The sequence below is a fragment of the Parambassis ranga genome, chromosome 16 (genome assembly GCF_900634625.1).
Source record: "Parambassis ranga chromosome 16, fParRan2.1, whole genome shotgun sequence".
In the NCBI taxonomy this organism is placed as follows: domain Eukaryota; kingdom Metazoa; phylum Chordata; class Actinopteri; family Ambassidae; genus Parambassis; species Parambassis ranga.
Genome location: NC_041036.1, coordinates 3632515 through 3651834, shown reverse-complemented (window position 1 = coordinate 3651834; position 19320 = coordinate 3632515). Strand labels below are relative to the sequence as shown.

Genomic DNA, 19320 nt, shown 5'->3' with positions numbered 1-19320 from the left:
CAAGTGGTCCATGTAAATTATTATAACACATAGCGTGAACTCACAATTCTGAGAACCTGCCACCTTATTAGGCTTCCATGAAGCCTTACGAGGTGGGAGATATGTATGTATGTATGTATGTATATATATATATATACATATATATGTATATATATATGTATATACATATATATATATATATATACATATATATGTATATATATATATATATATACACATATATATATATATACATATACATACATACATATATATATATATATACATATACATATACATATATATATATATACATATATATATATATATATATATATATATATATATATATATATATACATATACATATACATATACTATATATATATATATATATATATATATATATATATATATATATATATATATATATATATATATATATATATATATATATATATATATATATATTAGAGCATGGTTTAAAAAAACACAACTTAGTCAAAGTTAATATAAAAGGAAGACCTTTATTAAAAGGTTATACATTACATTGTGTGGGCAAAGATATGATTATTACAAAAGTAAAAACATGGCTGGTTGTCAGTCCAGACATTAGCACAGTGATACAATGTCAGTGGTTGATGACCAGTAGGTCCCAATGTATTGAAAATAGTTCCTTTCTATAAATTAAATTATATTCTGTTAGCATGCTATGATAAAAAATATAAAAGTAAGAACCGAAGCTAACTTACAGTGTAATGTAGTCCAGACTTTTAATGCAGGTTCAAAGTACTTTTTGCACCATCATAACAAGATAACACCAAAGAGCATGAGACTAACTGGGATTGGTGTGAGGCGGGTACATTGCAAAATACAATGGTGATGAACTAAGTTTTTTTTTTTTTTTTTTTTTTAAATCAAATACTACAGTTGTGCACAATTAGGCCACCTACATACTATTACAATGACAAGGAGGGGACAGGAGAAGCTCATTAGCATTGTGATATATAACACCCAGTGCAATCTTTTATCTTCAGCTAAAAGACCACTTCTAGCAGGACTGAAGGTAGTTAAAAAGGTTTATGCTGCAGCATAGAGTTCAAGTAATGGAAGGTTCTGTTATAAGCAGACTTGCAGTGCCCTCTCAGGTGAGCTTTTACAACATTTTATGAAAATCTGAGGGGTAAAAGGCAAAGCATAATTTTAAGTACCCGTGTTGCGCAGTGTGTTAAACAAACAACCAAAAATGACAAAACTATACAAGGAAAGAAGAAAAATCAGTGCAGATTGAAACTAAATCTGAATCTACTCAAAGCACATTATTAGCGATATTGAATGCGCCTGTTCCAAGACACATTATGAAATACAAAAATGTTTTGGATAAACAAAAATCATCCTTAGTGGTTCATTACAAAACCCATAATGGTTTTTACAGTACAGTAGATATGGATGCAGATAACATCGTCAACTTTACTCAGTGGAGCCAGTGCCAATTCATTATGTCTCCACAGCTTGTTCTGAAACAGTGACCTGAGAGGGTGCAGTGATGATAAAACCAGTTGCGAAATATTTAGACATTGCAAATATTGCATATAATATGGAAGGGTGGGGATATTTTGTGTATTTACCTTCAGTACTGGCTCCAGATCATATTCTGGATAGTGAAGGGGGTTATATGGGAAAAAAAAACTGAATAAATAAAACTAAAAATTTGCATGGGCAGGCAGGGAATTACCACCCCTGCATAAAAAAAACACCCATACATCAATAAGTTAGCATGTGGAATAACTGAAGTTGTACTGAAGGCATTTTATCTGAAACACTGCAGAATGTAGAGGCCTGTCCTGAATTAGCTTCAACTGTCTTAGTGGAAAAAAGCAAGGTGAGGTGAATCTGTTACGCCTCCACACCAGCCAGCTCTGGGGGCATTGGGGACTTTGGATGTTTGCTTTCAAAGTGCTGCTTAAAGGTCTTCGGGTCTGGCATTTGTGTCTGGAAAAAAAGGCAGCATAGAAATAAAGGGACAAATTAGAAAATATATTGTATATACACAATATAAATAAAGGGATATTACTTTGCCCAGATGCACCAAAAGCATTAGAACGGTCTGGCCAGGTCAAAATGAAGAGAAGTCCACAACATTACAAATACCAGCTTGTTTCTGCTTTGTCAAGGCAGCTGTCTTCATGGTGTGTAATCACTGGGACAAGAGATAACGGGCTGAAGGAAACACAACAGCCTATTTACACTTAATACAGGTAGCCATCTTTCCTCAGAAATGCTCAATGACTATATGCAGGCAGGAAGTAAAGTGAGTGCATATCTATCTTTAGAATTTAAACCTCTCATCACTGAGGCAGTCCCTTCAGTTCAGCAGCATACACAGACTGTAGCAGAGTTTTGAAATGTGGAGCTGGCAGCTTACAAAGAACTTGGAGTTCTGCCCATTTTCATACCTGCAATGTGCATTTGGACAATGCTGAGGAGGGTGCAGCCATGACACCATTTCAGACATGAAAAAAATCTGGGCAGGGCCGAGAAGCTCTTTCCTCTGCTGCAGAGCTAGAAAGCAAAAGTGGAAAAGAGCACTGACTGGGATGCGGGACCACATGGTCCTTTGAGTGGTGGGATGGCTAAAGATGCAGAGGGGCAGAGGAGCAGGGGAGCAGGGCCATGGTGTATGGATTGAGCATGCTGTGGATAGTGAGGAGTAGTTCCTTTTACTGCACTGAAGGCCAGCACTAACTTTGCAAACTAGGAGTATTTTCAATAAGCTGCACTGGACTGAAAGGGACTAGTGCAATGAAGTGGGTCTGCAGCCCAGTACAGAGATCAAAAACACCTGGATGAGCTCAGCTTGGTCAGGAAGGGGCTGATCCTTAAGAACCGACAAGATCAAAGAATGAATAATCCATAACCACAAACATCAAAGTTAGCAGTCTTGATGAGGACACAACCTCAGTGCTGTTCACTTTGAACTCTTAAGACGTATTCCAAAATTTCAACCAGGCAAGCAGCCTTCACCTCAGTGTCAGATGGTGAGAATGATAAAAAAAAAGCTGGGTAAGAAAGGAGAAAGGATGCAAACATGCAACAGTGACAAGCATTTAAGTTTCTGAAAGGGGTGTGCCACTTCCAAAGAGTCTTAGCAGCTATAGGATTTGGCATGTTATGACGGCTGTTTATTATCTTTGGCACAAGATTTCTATAATTCATAAAAAGCATTAACCAGTGACATAACTGCTGCAACACTTGTTGCTGTAAAACTAGTGTTGTTGGTTGGTTTGGAACATGCCTGCTATTAAGTGCCATTTATTTACAAAAAGCTGCACAAGGCCCAAAGAATCCCATGTTTGTGTGGCTATAAACATTCATTTTTTTATTTACTAGTCTATTAAGTGTTTATGTTTTGATTACCTCCCTTCACTCCTGGCAATTTTAATTCAGTCTAATACAACGCTTCCAATAAATTATAGCCTACTGATCTAATTGTCATTAAAATAAAATGTTACACTTAATAATATACTTAAGCTATAGAAAGTAGAGATGGTTTAGTCATTGAAGAGCAAAAGTAATATGTGACATGAGTCTTATTGATGAGAATAATTTGATGGTCTCCCATGTATTAGGGTGGATCCTGACAATCCTGAAATGCTCCGCTATCTGTTTAAGCACATACCCGACAGACAGTGCACGTGTATACTAGAGCTGCCTTAGCTGCTGCCTTCTGGTCATGGCCTTTGCTCTTCTTGATCTCTGCCTGCTTTTTGGCATTTTTCTGCTGGGACTGCAACTTCTGGTGTCCACGGGCCATATCTGATGTTACACCTGAAGAAATGATACAAGAATTTTAATCAGAAAATCACCATGAAGAGGGGTGATAAGCCAGTTACCAAGAAAGACTAAAACACCTAGCTTGTAAAAAATGATTTTTGAGTTAATCAAAATGCTAACCACATGCCACACCAAGCAGAGATCGTCTGCAGACCCCCCACCTGAGGGTTTGAGTAAAGTATCTTTGATTATTTACAGGTTTAGGACAGTTTTCTGAAAATATTAATGCACTTCAAATGTGCAATACAGCAGTGGCTGTGGAACATCTCTCAGATCTAGGTTAATTGCCACTTTTTGGGTCACATGGATGAAGCAATTAACTTGGAAATTTCCCCACAGAAAATCAGACAGCAGTAAGTCAAAGTTATTATAGACAGAGTGTTAGAACTAGGTCAGTGTGAGGGTTGTATGAACTGTTTCTGTGCGATGGTCTCGGGCGGGGGAGACACAAGACCCAAGAGTCAGCGAACACACACAAGTGTGTGTGTTTTGCACAGGAATAAGTAATCAATTGGCAGCCATTAACATTAAATGTGTGTGATGTGAGGTCTTCTCCATACAGGTCTCTGATTATGGCTAATGTTTTCTGACAATGCTAGCAGCACATTAGCCAACTTTAACGAGTGTTTATATTCGGAACGACGGCTGAAAACTATAGCTAACAGGAAGGAAAGGTCGTCTTCATGATACAACCACATCTATTGACATACATGTATACATATATATATGTTATACATCAATGTGACGTGATTCTGTTGCTAGCCAGATGCTACTGCTGTGGCTACGTTAGCTAGGTGGATACAGAATTACGAAAGCACACATACGATAAATATGAATGTATATATTCCTATTATAATATTTGTTAATTGTCTTACCAGTAGAAATAGCCGTATTACTGAAGACAGCCACCAAAACACAAGTGAAGAAACGCTAGGTTAAATCCTCTGGACCTTCCGCCGATACCAGTGGTTTGTCCTTTCTGCTCTAGTGCGCATGCCTAAATCCTTCAAGATGTTGCCTTCAGGGTTCTCGGTAAACAGTAACATCCTCATAGTGTGAGTGAGGATACATCAATTCCAAATATTAAAAGCCATTTACACATAAAAAGTAATGCAAATACATAAACAATATATAAAGCGAGCATTTATTCAGCAGGATATTAAAATAAAAATAACTTGAACACAATATTTATATAAATTATGTAAATAAGAGTTCATGTCTGCACGTTGCAAGATTAAATACCTACCACAAGGTGTCACATAAAGCCAACTCAGAACAGCTGCAATCAACGCTCTCCTCCTGCTGTGTATCAACACCTGGTGAATGAAATAATAATAATATTATATAAAAAATATATTTTTACAATCATCATAAAATGTAAACCTTCAAAGTGCAGACATCTGTTTGATTTATTGATACTGTAGCTTCATCATTTAGTAGAAAATTTTACTTTAACTCTGAATACATAACTGAATTTTAACTTTCACCTTTCCTCTCTTTTCGAAGCCACGCCTTTCACCTCCGGATCCACCAATGGGACAACGCCTGTACCACCTGCGCAGAGACGTCTAACCAATCAGCAGGGCAGCCTTCGTTTCCTTGTTTATCCTGCCTCTTCAGGTGCTGCACTACCCATGTCTTTAATTTCCCAACTCCTGAAAACTCAATACAAACCTGGTCCGTGCCACACATGCAGTCTTTTCCTTGCATCTGTATTTAAACACTGTGGATTATAGTTTTACATCAGTGCGCATGGTTACAGGTGATTTCATTGGCTGTCCTGACTCAGAGGTGACATAGAGCCAGCCTCTCGCAGGCCTGGTGGGGTTTTTTTTTTTTTGTGTGTGTGTGTGTGTTTTTCCACGCAGACTTTTACCTGCACTAACAAGAAAGTCCTGTTTCTCAAGCAAGTCCTAGAAAACACCAGAGACTCCTGGAGGCAACATGGACCTGGACAGGTAAGAGAAAGCCATTAATGTCAAGGCTAACAGCTCCTTGTGTCAGATAAGCTGGAATTGTTTTATATACTGCACCGTGTGTGTCTCTGTAATATGTATCAGTGCGTGATTAGAAGTATTAGCAGCATTAAAGGACATAAAATCCTGCAATCTATCCATGATCATTCATTGGGTGGCTAAAGATTCATCAGATAATTAATCTATATGGGTGCAAAATTCCATGACTTTCATTTATTGGTATTTATTAATAATAATTCTGATCTATAGAAGGAGTTATTTCTTTGAAGTAAACCTACATAAACACATCTCACATGGAGCAGGGCAATTACATTACAGTCTGGTGAGAAACCGCCCGGGGCGAACCTGGTGGCTTGGCAGACTAGTTCTTCTGTTAATGACAGCTTGGCTTTGCTGCAGCAGCATGGCTTCCTGTGTCTTCCCATCGTCCCTTTTGCCTTGCAGTAAACGTCTGGTGGTCGTGGTACCGAACGAAGTGTCGACGCCGTCGCGCAGAGTCTTCAGCAGGGAGGATGAGGCGTGGAAGAGCTACCTGGAGAACCCACTGACTGCTGCCACCAAGGCCATGATGAGCATCAATGGAGATGAAGACAGCGTGGCCGCTCTGGGGCTGCTGTACGACTACTACAAGGTGGGAAAGCCAACATTCAAAATAATAAGATGTTATGTTTCAATTCTTACGATTTGCATCTCCTTTAATCTTGTCAGGTTCCCAGAGAGAGAAAGCGCAGCACCAGCAGCATTAAAGCCACAGATCCTGCAGCTGTTGCCCCCAGTAACCTTGAAGCTTTAGACCAGCACTTTCACACTCTGAGGTCTCTGCCTGTCAACCTCTCCATGAACAACAGCACGGCACCCGAACTTCAGACCTTCAGGTACGGAGCGACGAGCCTGGCAGGAGACACCAGAGGAGGAGATGGTAAAGGTGGAGGCAGTGCGCCCCTTGCTCTGGTGAAGACAGAAGGCCAGATGCCAGTCTCATGTTCTGGAGGTTCCTACCAAGAAGAACCCAGGGAGCAGATAAGGATGGTTTATGAGCCCAGCAGCTATGATCTGCCTCTTCCTGGTTACCTGAAAGATGAACAGAGGAGCACTCCAGACAGCACGTTTGAGGACACAGAGGAACGAGAGGTCAGACCTTCACAGTCGTACCACAGGAGTCCTGCCTCAGGAGTTGGTGCCTACCACTGTAGCCGGCCGGTGTAAGACGAATTGCAAATTTAGCATAAATGCAACAAAAATCATGACACAGTGTGTTACATACAATACATTCATTCCCACAGGGACAGTTTCCAGTACATTCTGGAGGCCAGCATGTCGCTTCGGCCACGGCAGGGAGAAGGTCCCATGGCTTACGTGAACCGGGGCCAGTTTTATGCCTTGACGCTGTCAGACACCGGCTTCAGATCCTCCGCGTGTCAGCACGGAGCGACGGCATCACAGGGGGGGCCTGATGGGAGCCCATCCAGCTCTGAGCGGCAGCAGGACAGCATGGTGCAGGTGAGGAAGTCAAGGGGGAAAAACAGGGAGAAGATATTGAAGGTTTTATTGCTAGCAGGTGTGCTGCTAAATATCCCTGATCTGATTATGTTGTAGAGTGTTATCATGGTTGTCTTTGGGGAGGACAAGTGCAGAGATGAGCAGCTGAAAAATTGGAAATACTGGCACTCCCGCCAGCACACGGCCAAACAGAGAGTCCTGGATATTGGTAAGATGATTATTATTTTTGTCCTCGCTGCCAGGGCACAGCTGGACGGGGTTATGAGGGATAATGTGATGTCAAAAAAGGACATAAAAATACAACGTAATAAGAAATTAAGGCCATAAATCAGTCAAAACAAGTAGAAAAAAATAACTGAATGATCATAAAATAATGAATTCAGCTCAACTTCAAGGGTGCATTGTACAGAGTTCCACCATCTGGAGTTAACAGATGGGGGATAGGCCCTCACACAAAGCTCTGAATATCAACACTTTGATGTTGATTTTTTCACCCAACCTCCAACAAAAGCATTATGACAAAGTCAGTGTAAACAGGTGGTAAACCTGCAGGAGAATCCTGCCACATATCCTGAGGTGAAACCCGATACAATTTGAATAACAGTCAATCCTGGATTCCCACAGCAGCTCAGAGAAGAGGCAGCCAATCAGATTTGCATAGGCGTTAAATAGGAGAAATGGGTGGGGGCCTGGATTGCAGCCATACCGCGTAAGAACAGCGAGAGACGGGCCTCAACCTGTGGCTTAAAATTCAGTGGAATGAACTGGAAGTGACATAGATGGTGATGCTTTTTTTTTTTTTTTTTTAAGTCTATGGGGAGTTCACACCCTTATCACCCATTGTACTGACAGGAACCTGCCATAAAGAAGGCAGGGCCCATGGGAATTTTAGTTTAGATTATATTTCACATTATAAAAAACTAAAAACTGAAAGACAGACGCATTATTCAAGTACTGTTCATTGGGTAATGCCATGTTTAAGGAGCACCACATTTGACGTCATATAGACACTCAGAGGCGTTACAGGTTCCTGATTTCCACATAATCCAAGCTCACATGTTTAAATTGTGCTCAGATGCTTGTTGAATCTTTTTTTTGTTTTTTTTTTAACGCTGACACCAAACGTCATTCAATTACACGTTAACACAGTTTCTCCCTTTTGTTTCACTTCATATGCAGCCGACTACAAGGAGAGCTTCAGCACGATTGGGAATGTGGAGGAAATTGCCTTCAACGCCGTGTCTTTCACGTGGGACGTCAGTGAAGAAGCCAAGGTATTATGACTCAGAAGTGCCCAGCTGTTTGTCGGTGGACACCTCAGAATAGCCTGGAGATGGTCCATAATTCGGGGTCTCTGTCATGGCGTGCACAGTGCACAGGCCAGGCTCAGACTCTGATAAGATGCTGCTCAGTGGTCAGTTGGATAAACACACACAACAAACAACACATAAACACACACACACACCCACTCATTCAAAACCAGAATGGGCCCACCCTCAGGGTGTTTTGAGCCTTGCGGCTTCAGCTGCAGCTTTAATGACACAAACGGATGCACTGATAGACAGATAATTGCAGCTTTGTGGATAAATATTTACCACGGCGCTCTCATAGTGTGTTCATGCAGTGGTACAATGATGCAGCATCAAGCATCTTGTTGCCAGAACATACTGTGTCCTCACCTACAGATACACTCGTGCTGCCAGATGTGCCTCTAGAGTCTGTTAGGGCCCCAGGCAAAAATTCACAGGGGAAGGGGGGGGGGGGGTCCAACCTCCATCCTGTGTCCATCACCACTATAATCTGACACCAACACAACTGTCTTCATTTTCTTCGGCTTTTGTTTTTCCTTCATTAGAAATGCACCAACAGCACATGTGAGTGGAGTCAGGTGGGGTATCAGTAAATGTCCGAACAATACTTAGATGATTTGGTAACACAGATGTTCAAAGCCTCTTCTAGGATGATCATCAACCAGTGTCTGCAAAGATGCAGCAAAATAAAGCTTTAAATAGAAGACACGGGCATGTTACACATAAAACTGTAGACTGATATGCTGCAAGAGCAAGAGAAACTATGTTTGATACCATTCATTTGTAAAGTCAAGGTTAAAATGAATATGAATCTAAGTTGCCTTCTTTTTAAGTTTTATGTATAAAATGATCTATTAATTACTTCCCCCAGTAACTCTGAGCTAACAGGTGAAGTATGTAAAGGCAGGTGGAGTGTGAATGGGGAATGTGTCGCAGTCTGCCAGATGTAAACCAGACGATCATTATCAGGGTTTCTCCTGTGAGTCACGCAGAACCAGAGCCTGCTGGAAATAAGGTGGAAGAGGTTTCTGCTGTGACTGTGAGGAAGAAGCTGCCAGTTGTCTCTGTGTAGTGCCACCTACAATAACATGTTTCCAAACATAATTGGACGCCTGAGGAGGAGACGTTGACATCCTGTAAATACGAAATGATTATTATTTTATTTGGTTTTGTTTTTTTTTTGTGTGTGCAAATGATCGGATTTTTGTTCTTATCGTTATGGTATGCGGTTCGGCTGTTGCCAGGCAACAGTCAGCATCCTCACTGCTCACTGTAACAGGAGTGTGAGATGTGTTGGCAGAGGGAGACGAGCATCTTCTTCCTGCAGCATGACTGTTTTTCTGTTTGTTTGTTTGAGCCTGGTTGAGCGGATGGAACTGAACAGCCACTTATCAGCGCCCCTCCTGAACTTTTTTTTTGCTTTTTAGGAAGGTATTTGAATACTCGTACATGCAGTGAGCGCTATCACAACAACAAGCCTCCTACATATACACACACACACACACACACACAGATGCTTGAAGCGTTGTGCCGGGCGCTTGTGGAGAAATTTAAATGGCTTGGGTCTGTGGAGGTGTGAATGTGTGGAGGTGTGTAGGAGGCTCATTTGTGCTCCGGGCCTTTACCAGCAATCAGCCCTCACCTCTGCAGGTTCAGACACGAGGCTGCGTAGTGGGAAAACTGCAGTTTGTCGTGATGAGGAAACGTATGCCGACCTGTTGCCCGAGTCGTCCGCCCTGTTTAACCGGAAAAATCAATAAGAGTTTATGTTGGTTTACATGGTTTGGAATTAATCATGAGAATCTGCTCCACAATATAAACAAACTGTGAGTGTAGATGAATGGATTACACTGCACTGTTGTGAAATGGAACATCTTTGCATGAGCCCAGCTGCTGCTGCTGCTTGACCCTCGTATTCATCACTCACTATGAGTCAGGTCACAATATGAAAACATAATCTCCATCTTATCTGTAAACCCAACTGAAACGCACAGGCCAATTAAGGGATTGCATGTTGCACTGTAGTGTGTTGGGCCTTCATGTTCAGACATGACTGAATGACTGTCAATTCTTCACAAAGCTACAAAACATTTGTTTCAGTTGCTGTGAAGATACCAGTCAGTTCAGGAAGTATGATTCCATATTTCTCACGCCCTTTCACATGAGGTCACCTGTATAAAGCAATGCTCCCATGACACCACCTGCCATTTACAGACGTACTTCCGCCCAGCGTCTCTTATTTAAATTTAGATACTGCTGCTGTAACAGAATTGATAACGTCTGTGCATCCATCTATCTACCTAGCTGACCTAGTCTGTGAGCACAACCAGCCCTCACCGCTCTCCTGTCTGACAGTAGTTTGGTACCCATCTGCCTCCATCAGCTGATCCTGTCGTCTGTCTTATTTTTGTGTCTCAGGTCTTTATCTCGGTGAACTGTCTGAGCACAGACTTCTCCTCACAGAAAGGCGTGAAGGGGATGCCTCTGATCATCCAGATCGACACCTACAGCTACAACAGCTGCAGGAGCAGGCCCATCCACAGAGCCTTCAGCCAGATCAAGGTCTTCTGTGACAAAGTGAGGAGGGCTGGCGGTGCGAGCGGTTATCCGACAGGGTCAACCATCGGCAGATAATAAAAAAACCTGTGACTGTGCCCTTTTTCTTTGTGTCCTGCAGGGTGCTGAGAGGAAGCTTCGTGACGAGGAGAAGAAGCAGCTCAGGAAGAAGACGAAAGGTGAAACACCGCAGTATTTAATTCAAAATGGAACACTTAATGTAAATAATGTTAAGTGGTAGCTTTTTCAATTACACTGAAACAAGGTTAAAACAATTTTCCTGGAAATAATACAAGTGAATGGAACAGAGGGGACCTTAAAACGCCAGCCAAATGTAGTCAAATCTCATCAAAACTGCACTGGGAGAGGTTGCCTGGCAACAGATGCTGAGTTCATGCTCTCTCTCTCTTTCTGGATTAGGTAAAAATGGCAGCTCGGGGCTGCCCTCCCCCATTAAGAGGGCTGAAAGCACACTGTTCCACAGCATGCTGGACCTGGACTCCCAGCCTGTTCTTTTCATCCCTGATGCCCATTTTGGAAACCTACAGAGGGCAGGGCAGGTGAGGCACACACACACGCACAGGCTTATAAGTTATGTCTGCATCAAGTCTTACATCTCATGTTACTTTCTTACTGCAGGTCTTTGCTTTCAAATCTGAGGTCGACAGAGACAGGTGAGCACCACACTGCTTTAAGTTTAATTTATTATAATCCTGTTGTATCAGTGATCCAGTTTTCACCTCATATGATGTGTATTTATCAGAAGTGTGGTGAAGAAGAGGGTGTCATCGTGTGTTGATAAAGATGTGTGTCCACCTAAGGCTAAGATGTCCAGAGTAGAGCTGGAAAGAAAAGGTCCGTTCATGCTTACTGATATCTCTTTACGCGTTATAATTGTATTTATACCTGACTAAATAAATGTTATATTGCTTTATCAGTTCTGTTGTATGTGAGGAAGGAATGTGACGAGGTGTTTGATGCCCTGATGCTGCGCACACCGACCCTCAAAGCACTGATGGAGGCCGTGAGTATTAATATCAAAGCGTTGCTTCAAATTAAAATTAAGATTAAGAAACCGTTATTAGTCCCACAATGGGGAAATTGCAAATGATGACAGTTATCCAGGGCCTCATATTTTCTAATATCATGTTGAAAAACGTCACGTTGTGTTCACAGATCTCTGAGAAATATGCAGTGCCCATTGACAAGATGGTTAAAGTTTACCAAAAAAGCAAAAAAGGGTGAGTCAATAGGAAAAAAACACAAAAATGATGCTAGCTGCTAACTGCCACATGAACAGTATGGTACTCTGACTGAGATGCTAACATCAGCGCTAACGTGCTGATTAGCAGCTAATGAAAATTAGCATATGCCTCAAGTGTTATGTGGATGGTGCTTCCGTGTTCTGGCTGCAAGTAGAGGAAGCAGTGAGAGACATTTTACCTTCACTGCTACGGACTAATCAGGATGTGATATAGCGTCATGTGAGGAGCGTTCTGATTGGCTGATGATGATGATGATGATACATTTGTGTTGTCAATAGTTTCTGCTGTGTAATCAGTCAAAGAAAATACATTTGACCTAATTGTCGGTGTTTCTCAGGGTCCTGGTAAACATGGATGACAACATCATCCAGCACTACTCCAACGAGGACACCTTCATCCTCGCCATCGAGAGCTCAGCAGAGTCTTTGCGTGTGACTCTGTCAGAGATCTGAGTACTCGCCGTCAGCTACAGCGCTGCACTCATCTGGACAGAGGCGATCACTGCTGGGACGCCATGTGGTGTGTGTGTGTGTGTGTGTGGACACTTAGGAGCACTGTCACCAGTATTAGATGAGAGATTATTTGAAGGCCACACGGAGTCCTCGCCTGCTGTCATGTTTACCAGGAGGAATTCTTGCACTAGGAGCAGAGGCTTAATTTATGGTCAGAAACCTGTTCATTAGTTTTTTTTTGTTTAGATGGCCTTTCCTGACCTTCCTCACTCTTTTTTTTTGTGTGTCTGTGACTGAGACTTGTGTCCCTCAGCATGTTGTGGTTTCACAGGAACATGGCATCATGTATTGGATCAGCAGCAGGGAGTGCTGCTGCTTGCGTCCTCTGTGCCGTTCTGTCTTGTTATCGCTTCTAGTGCTGGAAGCTTTTCACTAACTTTTTGTTTTAAGATGTGTCTTTTAACGCCTTCTATCAGTCTTGGATGTTTTTAATATAACTTGATCATCGATACTTGTTCTGCATATTGAATGTCTTCTTCCGCTGCCTGTACAGGAACAGTTGTCCCACGTTGTGATGACATGTCTCAGGATGTATAATTACACCAGGCACTATTGTGGAAAAAAAGACTGGCCGTCTCCAGGATGCTGTTAAACTGTTTTGCTTCCTGTGTGTGTGTGTGTTTATGGCTTTTCCTCTCCGCAGTCATTAGTATTGATGACACTGGTTAGGCTCAGTGTTCTTCTGAGGCTACAGCAGGCCATCAGAGCTTAATGGTGGGATGGCTCCGTTCCGACTCTCTGCCTGTGTTTACACCTGATTCACTGACACCTTATGTTTCAAACACCGTGATGTACAGTCGTTTAAATGAGCCAATAAATATAGTTTTATATGCAGTTGTGTCTGTCCCTGCCTGGTGCATTAGAGCTTACATTTACAGCTTCTGATTTATAATATGGTAGCTTTATTAAAGTTTAATGAAGTGTTGCTCCTGTATCTTATTCTGTTTGGTAATATTATGTGTTTACGGCCAGCTGAGGGTGACAGCGCTAACCGGCGCTGCCAATAATAAGCAAATCTGTGCTTAGTGCCCCTAGAGACAGGACAGCATACAGTTCAGATGACTGAGGTCGCCAAGATCTAAACGTATTTAATTTATTTACACTTTGCCAACACTCTGTACTGGTATATAAAAATGGTAATGGGGCAGTAAATAGGTGGCATTTACCTTTATGGTCCACTGCAGTCGCTGATACCAACAGCTTCTCTGTTAGCCGCTAGCTCCCTGTTTAGCCTGGAGCCCATGCCACCACTGCTTCCAGCTGGTGGGTTCAGTCACTGATTCTACAGCAGGTCCTTCAGAGGGAGAGAATTATTATTAGTCCAAAACATGGCTGCACCCCCCCCCCCCCCCCTCCAACCTCCTGACATCACTACTCACCAGCGGTGGAGGAAGTACTGAAGCTTGGTATTTAAGTAAAAGTACAAATAACCAGCAAAATATATACTTAAGTAAAAGAAGTGCTACATCAACAATCCTACTTAAGTAAAAGTCTTAAGTACTTTTAAATGTACTTAAAGAATTAAAAGTAAAAGTACTCACACACCGAATATATATTATTGATTTCCATTGCAAAGGATCTGATCAGGTTAAAATAATCAAAGAAATCATCTTAAATGAAAATGGACCATGTGTAGTTAATGTACATGTTCAGTCCAGAAGCAGCTATGGACAGGTCTGTGTGTCATGAGGCAGGCTGTGGGCATCAAGTGAACAGAGAGGCTGCTGATAACAAACAGGCATTCAGCATGTTTACTGTGTCAGTGTTCCTGCTGTAGATTCATGTTATGATTTATGTTAATCAGACATTAATGGATGGACCTGTGTTAGCAGACAGCAGCTAACTAGTTAGCTAACTGAGCCAGAGCACCGGGATCACGACTGAGGCTCATTATAGAAACACAGCTGGCAGCGTGACACCACCTCCATGCAGAGTCTGACCTCACATCAGTCCAGCACTGTGTTCATCACATGGAACAAGGAACTACAGACACTGTAGAAATGTAGTGGAGTAGAAAGTACAGGTAACAGCTGCGACATGTAATGGAGTAAAAGTACAAAGTATGCACTATTATTTTTACTTAAGTAAAGTAGAAATACATAAAAATGTACTTAAGTACAGTAACAAAGTACAAATACTTAGTTACTTTCCACCACTGGAAAAAAAATCTACTTAAAGTCTGCAAAAAAGAAGCAAAAATCCTCAAGATTAGAAGATTACAGTATGAAATAATAATACACTCTACAAAGTGAGGAAAATATTACAATTTAAATAAATACACACTCTCTCTGTACTTTTGCATCACCTATAAGCCATCACACACACAGACATTAACACTAAAAAGACAAATAAGCAGACACCACTTGATCATTTGCACACAATATATTGCAAATTTAATTCTTGCCTTTTTAAATTGGACAAAAAAAAGAAAGAATCCTGTCTTCCAAAAACTGCAGTCACTAAATACAGGATACCATACAAAAACCTACAAAATGCAACAATTACAAACATTTTGTTCAACATATAACAATTGTACAGTAAAAATTTATACAATACTGTTTGTTGTTTTTATTTGGCACTTGACCACAAGATTCTATTTGAACAGGATTGTTGCACCTAACACAGTTTTTTCTTTTAATATATATATATATATATTTTTAAAGAAAATTTGTTTTTTTTAAAAAAACATTAAAAGCGACACGTTGCGACAGCATCGTTGCAGTAGCTGTGTGTTCTGTTTGTTGGTCTGCATCTTTAAAAAACCAAAAAAAAAAAAAAACAGCAGGTGTTTCTGTGAACATTCAAAGCGTTTCTAATTGGAGAAGAATGCAGTGAGTGGAACAGCCTGGCCAGGCCTGGCCGGGCCCTGGAGGAAGGCTCGGGTACATTCAGCTTTTTACATTTTTTTTTTAATGTGCAACTGAGTGAAGCAAAGAAATAATGACGTGTGAACTGAATCCTCCTGTAGGACACCAGAACAAACAAATGTATGTACATTCCTATTCACTGAAATTCAGGAGAAGCTCTTCAGTTATATAACTGGATGATAAAAAAAAAAAAACATCGCTCATATGAACCAATAGATATACGTCCGCTCTATAATCCGTCAATAACACTGACCACTGGTAGCACTAACGCTGATGACATACAGAAGCGAGCACAGAGCTGGAAAGGGGCGACTGGCCGTTCGATATCCATAAAACACACATTAAAAAAACACACACAGGCACACACACATGCGCTTTAGTCACATGCATACGTGTTGTTTTAGTCTAACACCCCTTGTACCCGACGACTGATTCAACATGCGGCATATAAAAACATCTAAAAGTGGACGTGAGGAAACGCTCTTCACGTAGTAAAAGTCAAAAATAAAATAAGAGAGGAACTGCTTTGCATGCTCGATATCCTGCAACAGCTTAAATAAACAATGCTTTTTTCCCCATTATTATCTCACAACGTTTGTTCTGAACTGACCATCCTGGACTGTTTGCTTTACAAATGTAGGTGAACTATCTACACTTTACTTTACTTCTTCTATTTTACCTCAAGCCTGAGCGCAGTAACACTCTCTGATATGAAAAACCACAAGAACAGATGACAGAAAACAAACTACTGAGTTTGGGAGACTATGCATAGTTGCATAGTAACATAACAATATTAATATTAATATTAATAATAATAATAATAATAATAATTACATGTTGATGTTGTTGTCCCAGCACAAAATATGAAACAAAGTCTATCAAGTTTGCAAAATACACAAACACACGTACACATTCTTACAGTAGAAAAAAAAGAGGAAAGCGGAACTCGTTCTGAGTGAAGGGCAGACTTCACAGGTCCCCTCCTGTTACTCAACACCATGTCTTCTCTCTCTTTTGTCGTCTCATGCACACACTCTGTCTATTTTACATATTAGAGTGATAAGAGGCTCTGTACGGGTCCCCCCCCCCCGCCCACCCCGGCTGGAGCCTCAGAGGGTACAGAGAGCCAAGCAAAAGACACTGATACAGAGACTCCAGTTTATACTGCATTATATACAACCTACTGCGGACCTTCTACATACTCGTACATGCCTATGGGAGGGGTTCAATTACAATCAATGGAGTGGGGAGTGTGGGGGAGGGTCAGTCTTTGTTGGGAGTTTGGAGGCTTCAGGATAAACAGCTTTGAAGGGGGGGGGCTGGAGAATGTGGCTCCTGCGCCCGTCTTTGAAAGTCCTCAGTACATATTGAAGGCCGGTCTTCTTCATCCTCATCATCTTGTCATTCTTCATCATCAGTCTGCTCCAAAGTGGAGAGTTGAGGGCATTTAGAGTCACCCAAAGAAGCACTGCGGAGACACAAAGGAAGAATGGATGAGCACTACTGCCCCACAGGTGATCCTCCTTTATCATAAAGAGGTGACGTTCCATCACTTCTCTCCATACAAATACAATAAAAGCATGCATGCTGGTGACAGGCTGAACTCTACTGTAACACTTTGTGGTGCTTTTATCGCATGTCTTAACAACACAGGCTACACCACAGGAGTTCACCTCACTGCAGACACACACAGCCACTGCAGAGACGGCCTGTTACACTCATAAACTTTCTACACAGATCACAGGACATGTGGAGGTTTTTGTAACAGAGTGCAACATATTGAGGATTACTGGTTTACCGGGGGTGTCTGTAGCACAGAGGAGAGGAACAGAAGGTGTGTCTAAGGTAAGGCATGATGTGCTGCAAACTGGTCATTACAGGGAATCTGTAAAAAACAGTAAAACCACTAAAAACTAGAAAATAAATCACATTTATTGGACAACAGATGCTGACACCATGAAACAGCGCAGAAGAACTTCTCATCGCGTCCCATCTATCCCCATTTCAGGACTCTAAGTTGGCCACAGATGTGTGTGAGAGGTTGTTTGTCTTCCTATGTTACCCCGGCCCTGATGGCGACCTGACCACCTTTGCTACTTGCTAACCCCTAACCACATATTATAGCACACTGTTGTCATTGTGTAATCAGACATGACCGATTTCTCTTCCTACAGATTACAGAAGGATCAGCAGGAGGTGCGTTAACCTCCTCTACACAGGCCCTGTAGTCCCTGCAGGGATGCATCCTCCTCTCTGCAGTGTAACACCAAACGAACTGCAGACAGTTTATCTAGAGGTGTGAGGTTCTGCTGCACACTCAGCACCACAAGAAGAAAGCAGAAGGAGCTTAAAAGAAAGGTGCCCACATTCAGTCATATCCTCCACACAGACGCTTTGAAAAGAAGCAGCTTTTTCGAGCATCAGCACCTTCAACACCAGGCCACCTCCTCCTACAACGTCTCTCATATCAGTCCACGAGCTACATAACGTCACAGAGCCAGTGACACTGACGATGACCCATCCCACATCCTGTGAATACATTCCCTTCAGCAGGCTTCTTCAGTCTGTTCGTGGGAGAAACACCCTCAGTCCTGAGGCTGAACCTCGGCCCCTCTCCGTTACATCAGTTACCTTTCAGTGAGTCTGAACTGAGCACACTAAGTTTTCACCTCATCAGTAGAAAGTAAAGTTTGCTGTGAGTCTTACAGGTTGTGTGGATGCCTCAGGTTTAGAACTGTCCAGCACTGCTGGGGTCGCACTGCAACAGTCGGACGATGGAGGGGTCACTCTTGGCTCCTTTGATGAACTCCTCCAGAGACAGCTTGCCTAAAAGACACACAGTGTGAGTATGAAGTCAGGAGAGGAGCGATGATTTTAGAATGTATCTTTCAGTGCAGAGATCAGACGGAGAGTTAAAGGTTTCACTTAGATCTGGAAATGACAGTAATTATAGTCGAACTTCTCTCTGACAGGCCTATTTACTCCTGCTGCTGTAAACATGTGGCGTTTAGACTCTGTTTTATAAGCATGCTGCGACATGAACTTCTCCATGTTAGTGCAGCTGAAGGAGTTAAATACTTCACGCTATACCTGCTAGCATGAATCCTGTGAATCATAACGAGCCGTTTTAAAAGTTTGCAGTGAGGTATAATAATAATAATCATTCTTACTGCAGAGCCTGAATACTGCATGCTAATGATGTGGCCAACAGGTGGCAGTGTTGAGATTCCTCCTGACCATAGACAGACTCCCTATGAGCTGCTCATCACTCGTGATTCTCATCAGAAGAGGCAGGCAGACACTTCCATGATCCGGTCAGTATGTGTTCCCTCTCACTTCGTCTTACTGTCTTTGTTCTCCTGTCACTCCTCTCCCTCTTCCTCTTCATCTTCTCTCCTCCTCATCCTCTCTCTCATCCAACGCACTCCCTCACCTACCCACACTGCTCACTAAATCCTCACCCTCTCTCTCTCTCTCTCTCTCTCTCTCCCTTGTTGCCTGCTCTGCTGAGGGATCCCCGC

General features: G+C 41.9%; 3 protein-coding genes across 9 annotated transcripts in view; 1 reads left to right on the top strand and 2 right to left on the bottom strand.

The window, feature by feature from the left end:
- Nucleotides 1-560: 560 nt before the first annotated feature.
- LOC114448187 (zinc finger protein 706) lies at nt 561-4846 on the bottom strand. Its single transcript, XM_028424954.1, has 3 exons — nt 4689-4846; nt 3659-3807; nt 561-1971 (listed from the first exon to the last, which is right to left on the bottom strand). Exons 2-3 carry the CDS (start codon nt 3791-3793, stop codon nt 1876-1878), a joined length of 231 nt encoding a protein of 76 aa, XP_028280755.1. The 5' UTR covers nt 3794-3807; nt 4689-4846; the 3' UTR covers nt 561-1875.
- Nucleotides 4847-5467: 621 nt separating this feature from the next.
- On the top strand, nt 5468-13765 carry grhl2a (grainyhead-like transcription factor 2a). 3 transcript variants are annotated; one of them, XM_028424953.1, is made up of 14 exons: nt 5468-5771; nt 6234-6420; nt 6498-6991; nt 7073-7289; nt 7386-7497; nt 8469-8563; nt 11063-11176; nt 11277-11334; nt 11576-11715; nt 11795-11829; nt 11919-12010; nt 12094-12179; nt 12332-12396; nt 12758-13765. In XM_028424953.1, the coding sequence occupies exons 1-14, from the start codon at nt 5758-5760 to the stop codon at nt 12870-12872; spliced, it is 1824 nt and encodes a 607-aa protein (XP_028280754.1). In that variant the 5' UTR covers nt 5468-5757; the 3' UTR covers nt 12873-13765. The 3 variants fall into 3 exon arrangements, with proteins under 3 accessions (XP_028280754.1, XP_028280753.1, XP_028280752.1); XM_028424952.1 differs by having other exon boundaries at nt 11018-11176; nt 11922-12010; XM_028424951.1 differs by having other exon boundaries at nt 11018-11176.
- Nucleotides 13766-15379: 1614 nt separating this feature from the next.
- Nucleotides 15380-19320, bottom strand: part of ncalda (neurocalcin delta a) — a 44452-nt gene continuing 40511 nt past the window's right edge. For all 5 annotated transcript variants that reach the window (XM_028425206.1, XM_028425204.1, XM_028425205.1 and 2 more), the window contains 2 exons: nt 18506-18625; nt 15380-17267 (listed from right to left, as the gene is read on the bottom strand). In XM_028425206.1, the coding sequence (XP_028281007.1) occupies nt 18528-18625 (98 nt within the window). In that variant the 3' untranslated portion in view covers nt 15380-17267; nt 18506-18527. The remainder of the gene's footprint in view (nt 17268-18505; nt 18626-19320) is intronic.

Bases quoted from the DNA above. Each gene is read 5' to 3' on its own strand.
- LOC114448187 (XM_028424954.1), bottom strand. From the start codon at position 3,793: ATGGCCCGTGGACACCAGAAGTTGCAGTCCCAGCAGAAAAATGCCAAA. The intron at 1,972-3,658 runs GTATGTGCTTAA...CTTTTTTTCCAG, and splicing joins ACACGTGCACTGTCTGTCGG to ACACAAATGCCAGACCCGAA.
- grhl2a (XM_028424951.1), top strand. The intron at 11,177-11,276 runs GTGAGGAGGGCT...TGTGTCCTGCAG, and splicing joins TCAAGGTCTTCTGTGACAAA to GGTGCTGAGAGGAAGCTTCG. The intron at 11,716-11,794 runs GTGAGGCACACA...TTCTTACTGCAG, and splicing joins ACCTACAGAGGGCAGGGCAG to GTCTTTGCTTTCAAATCTGA.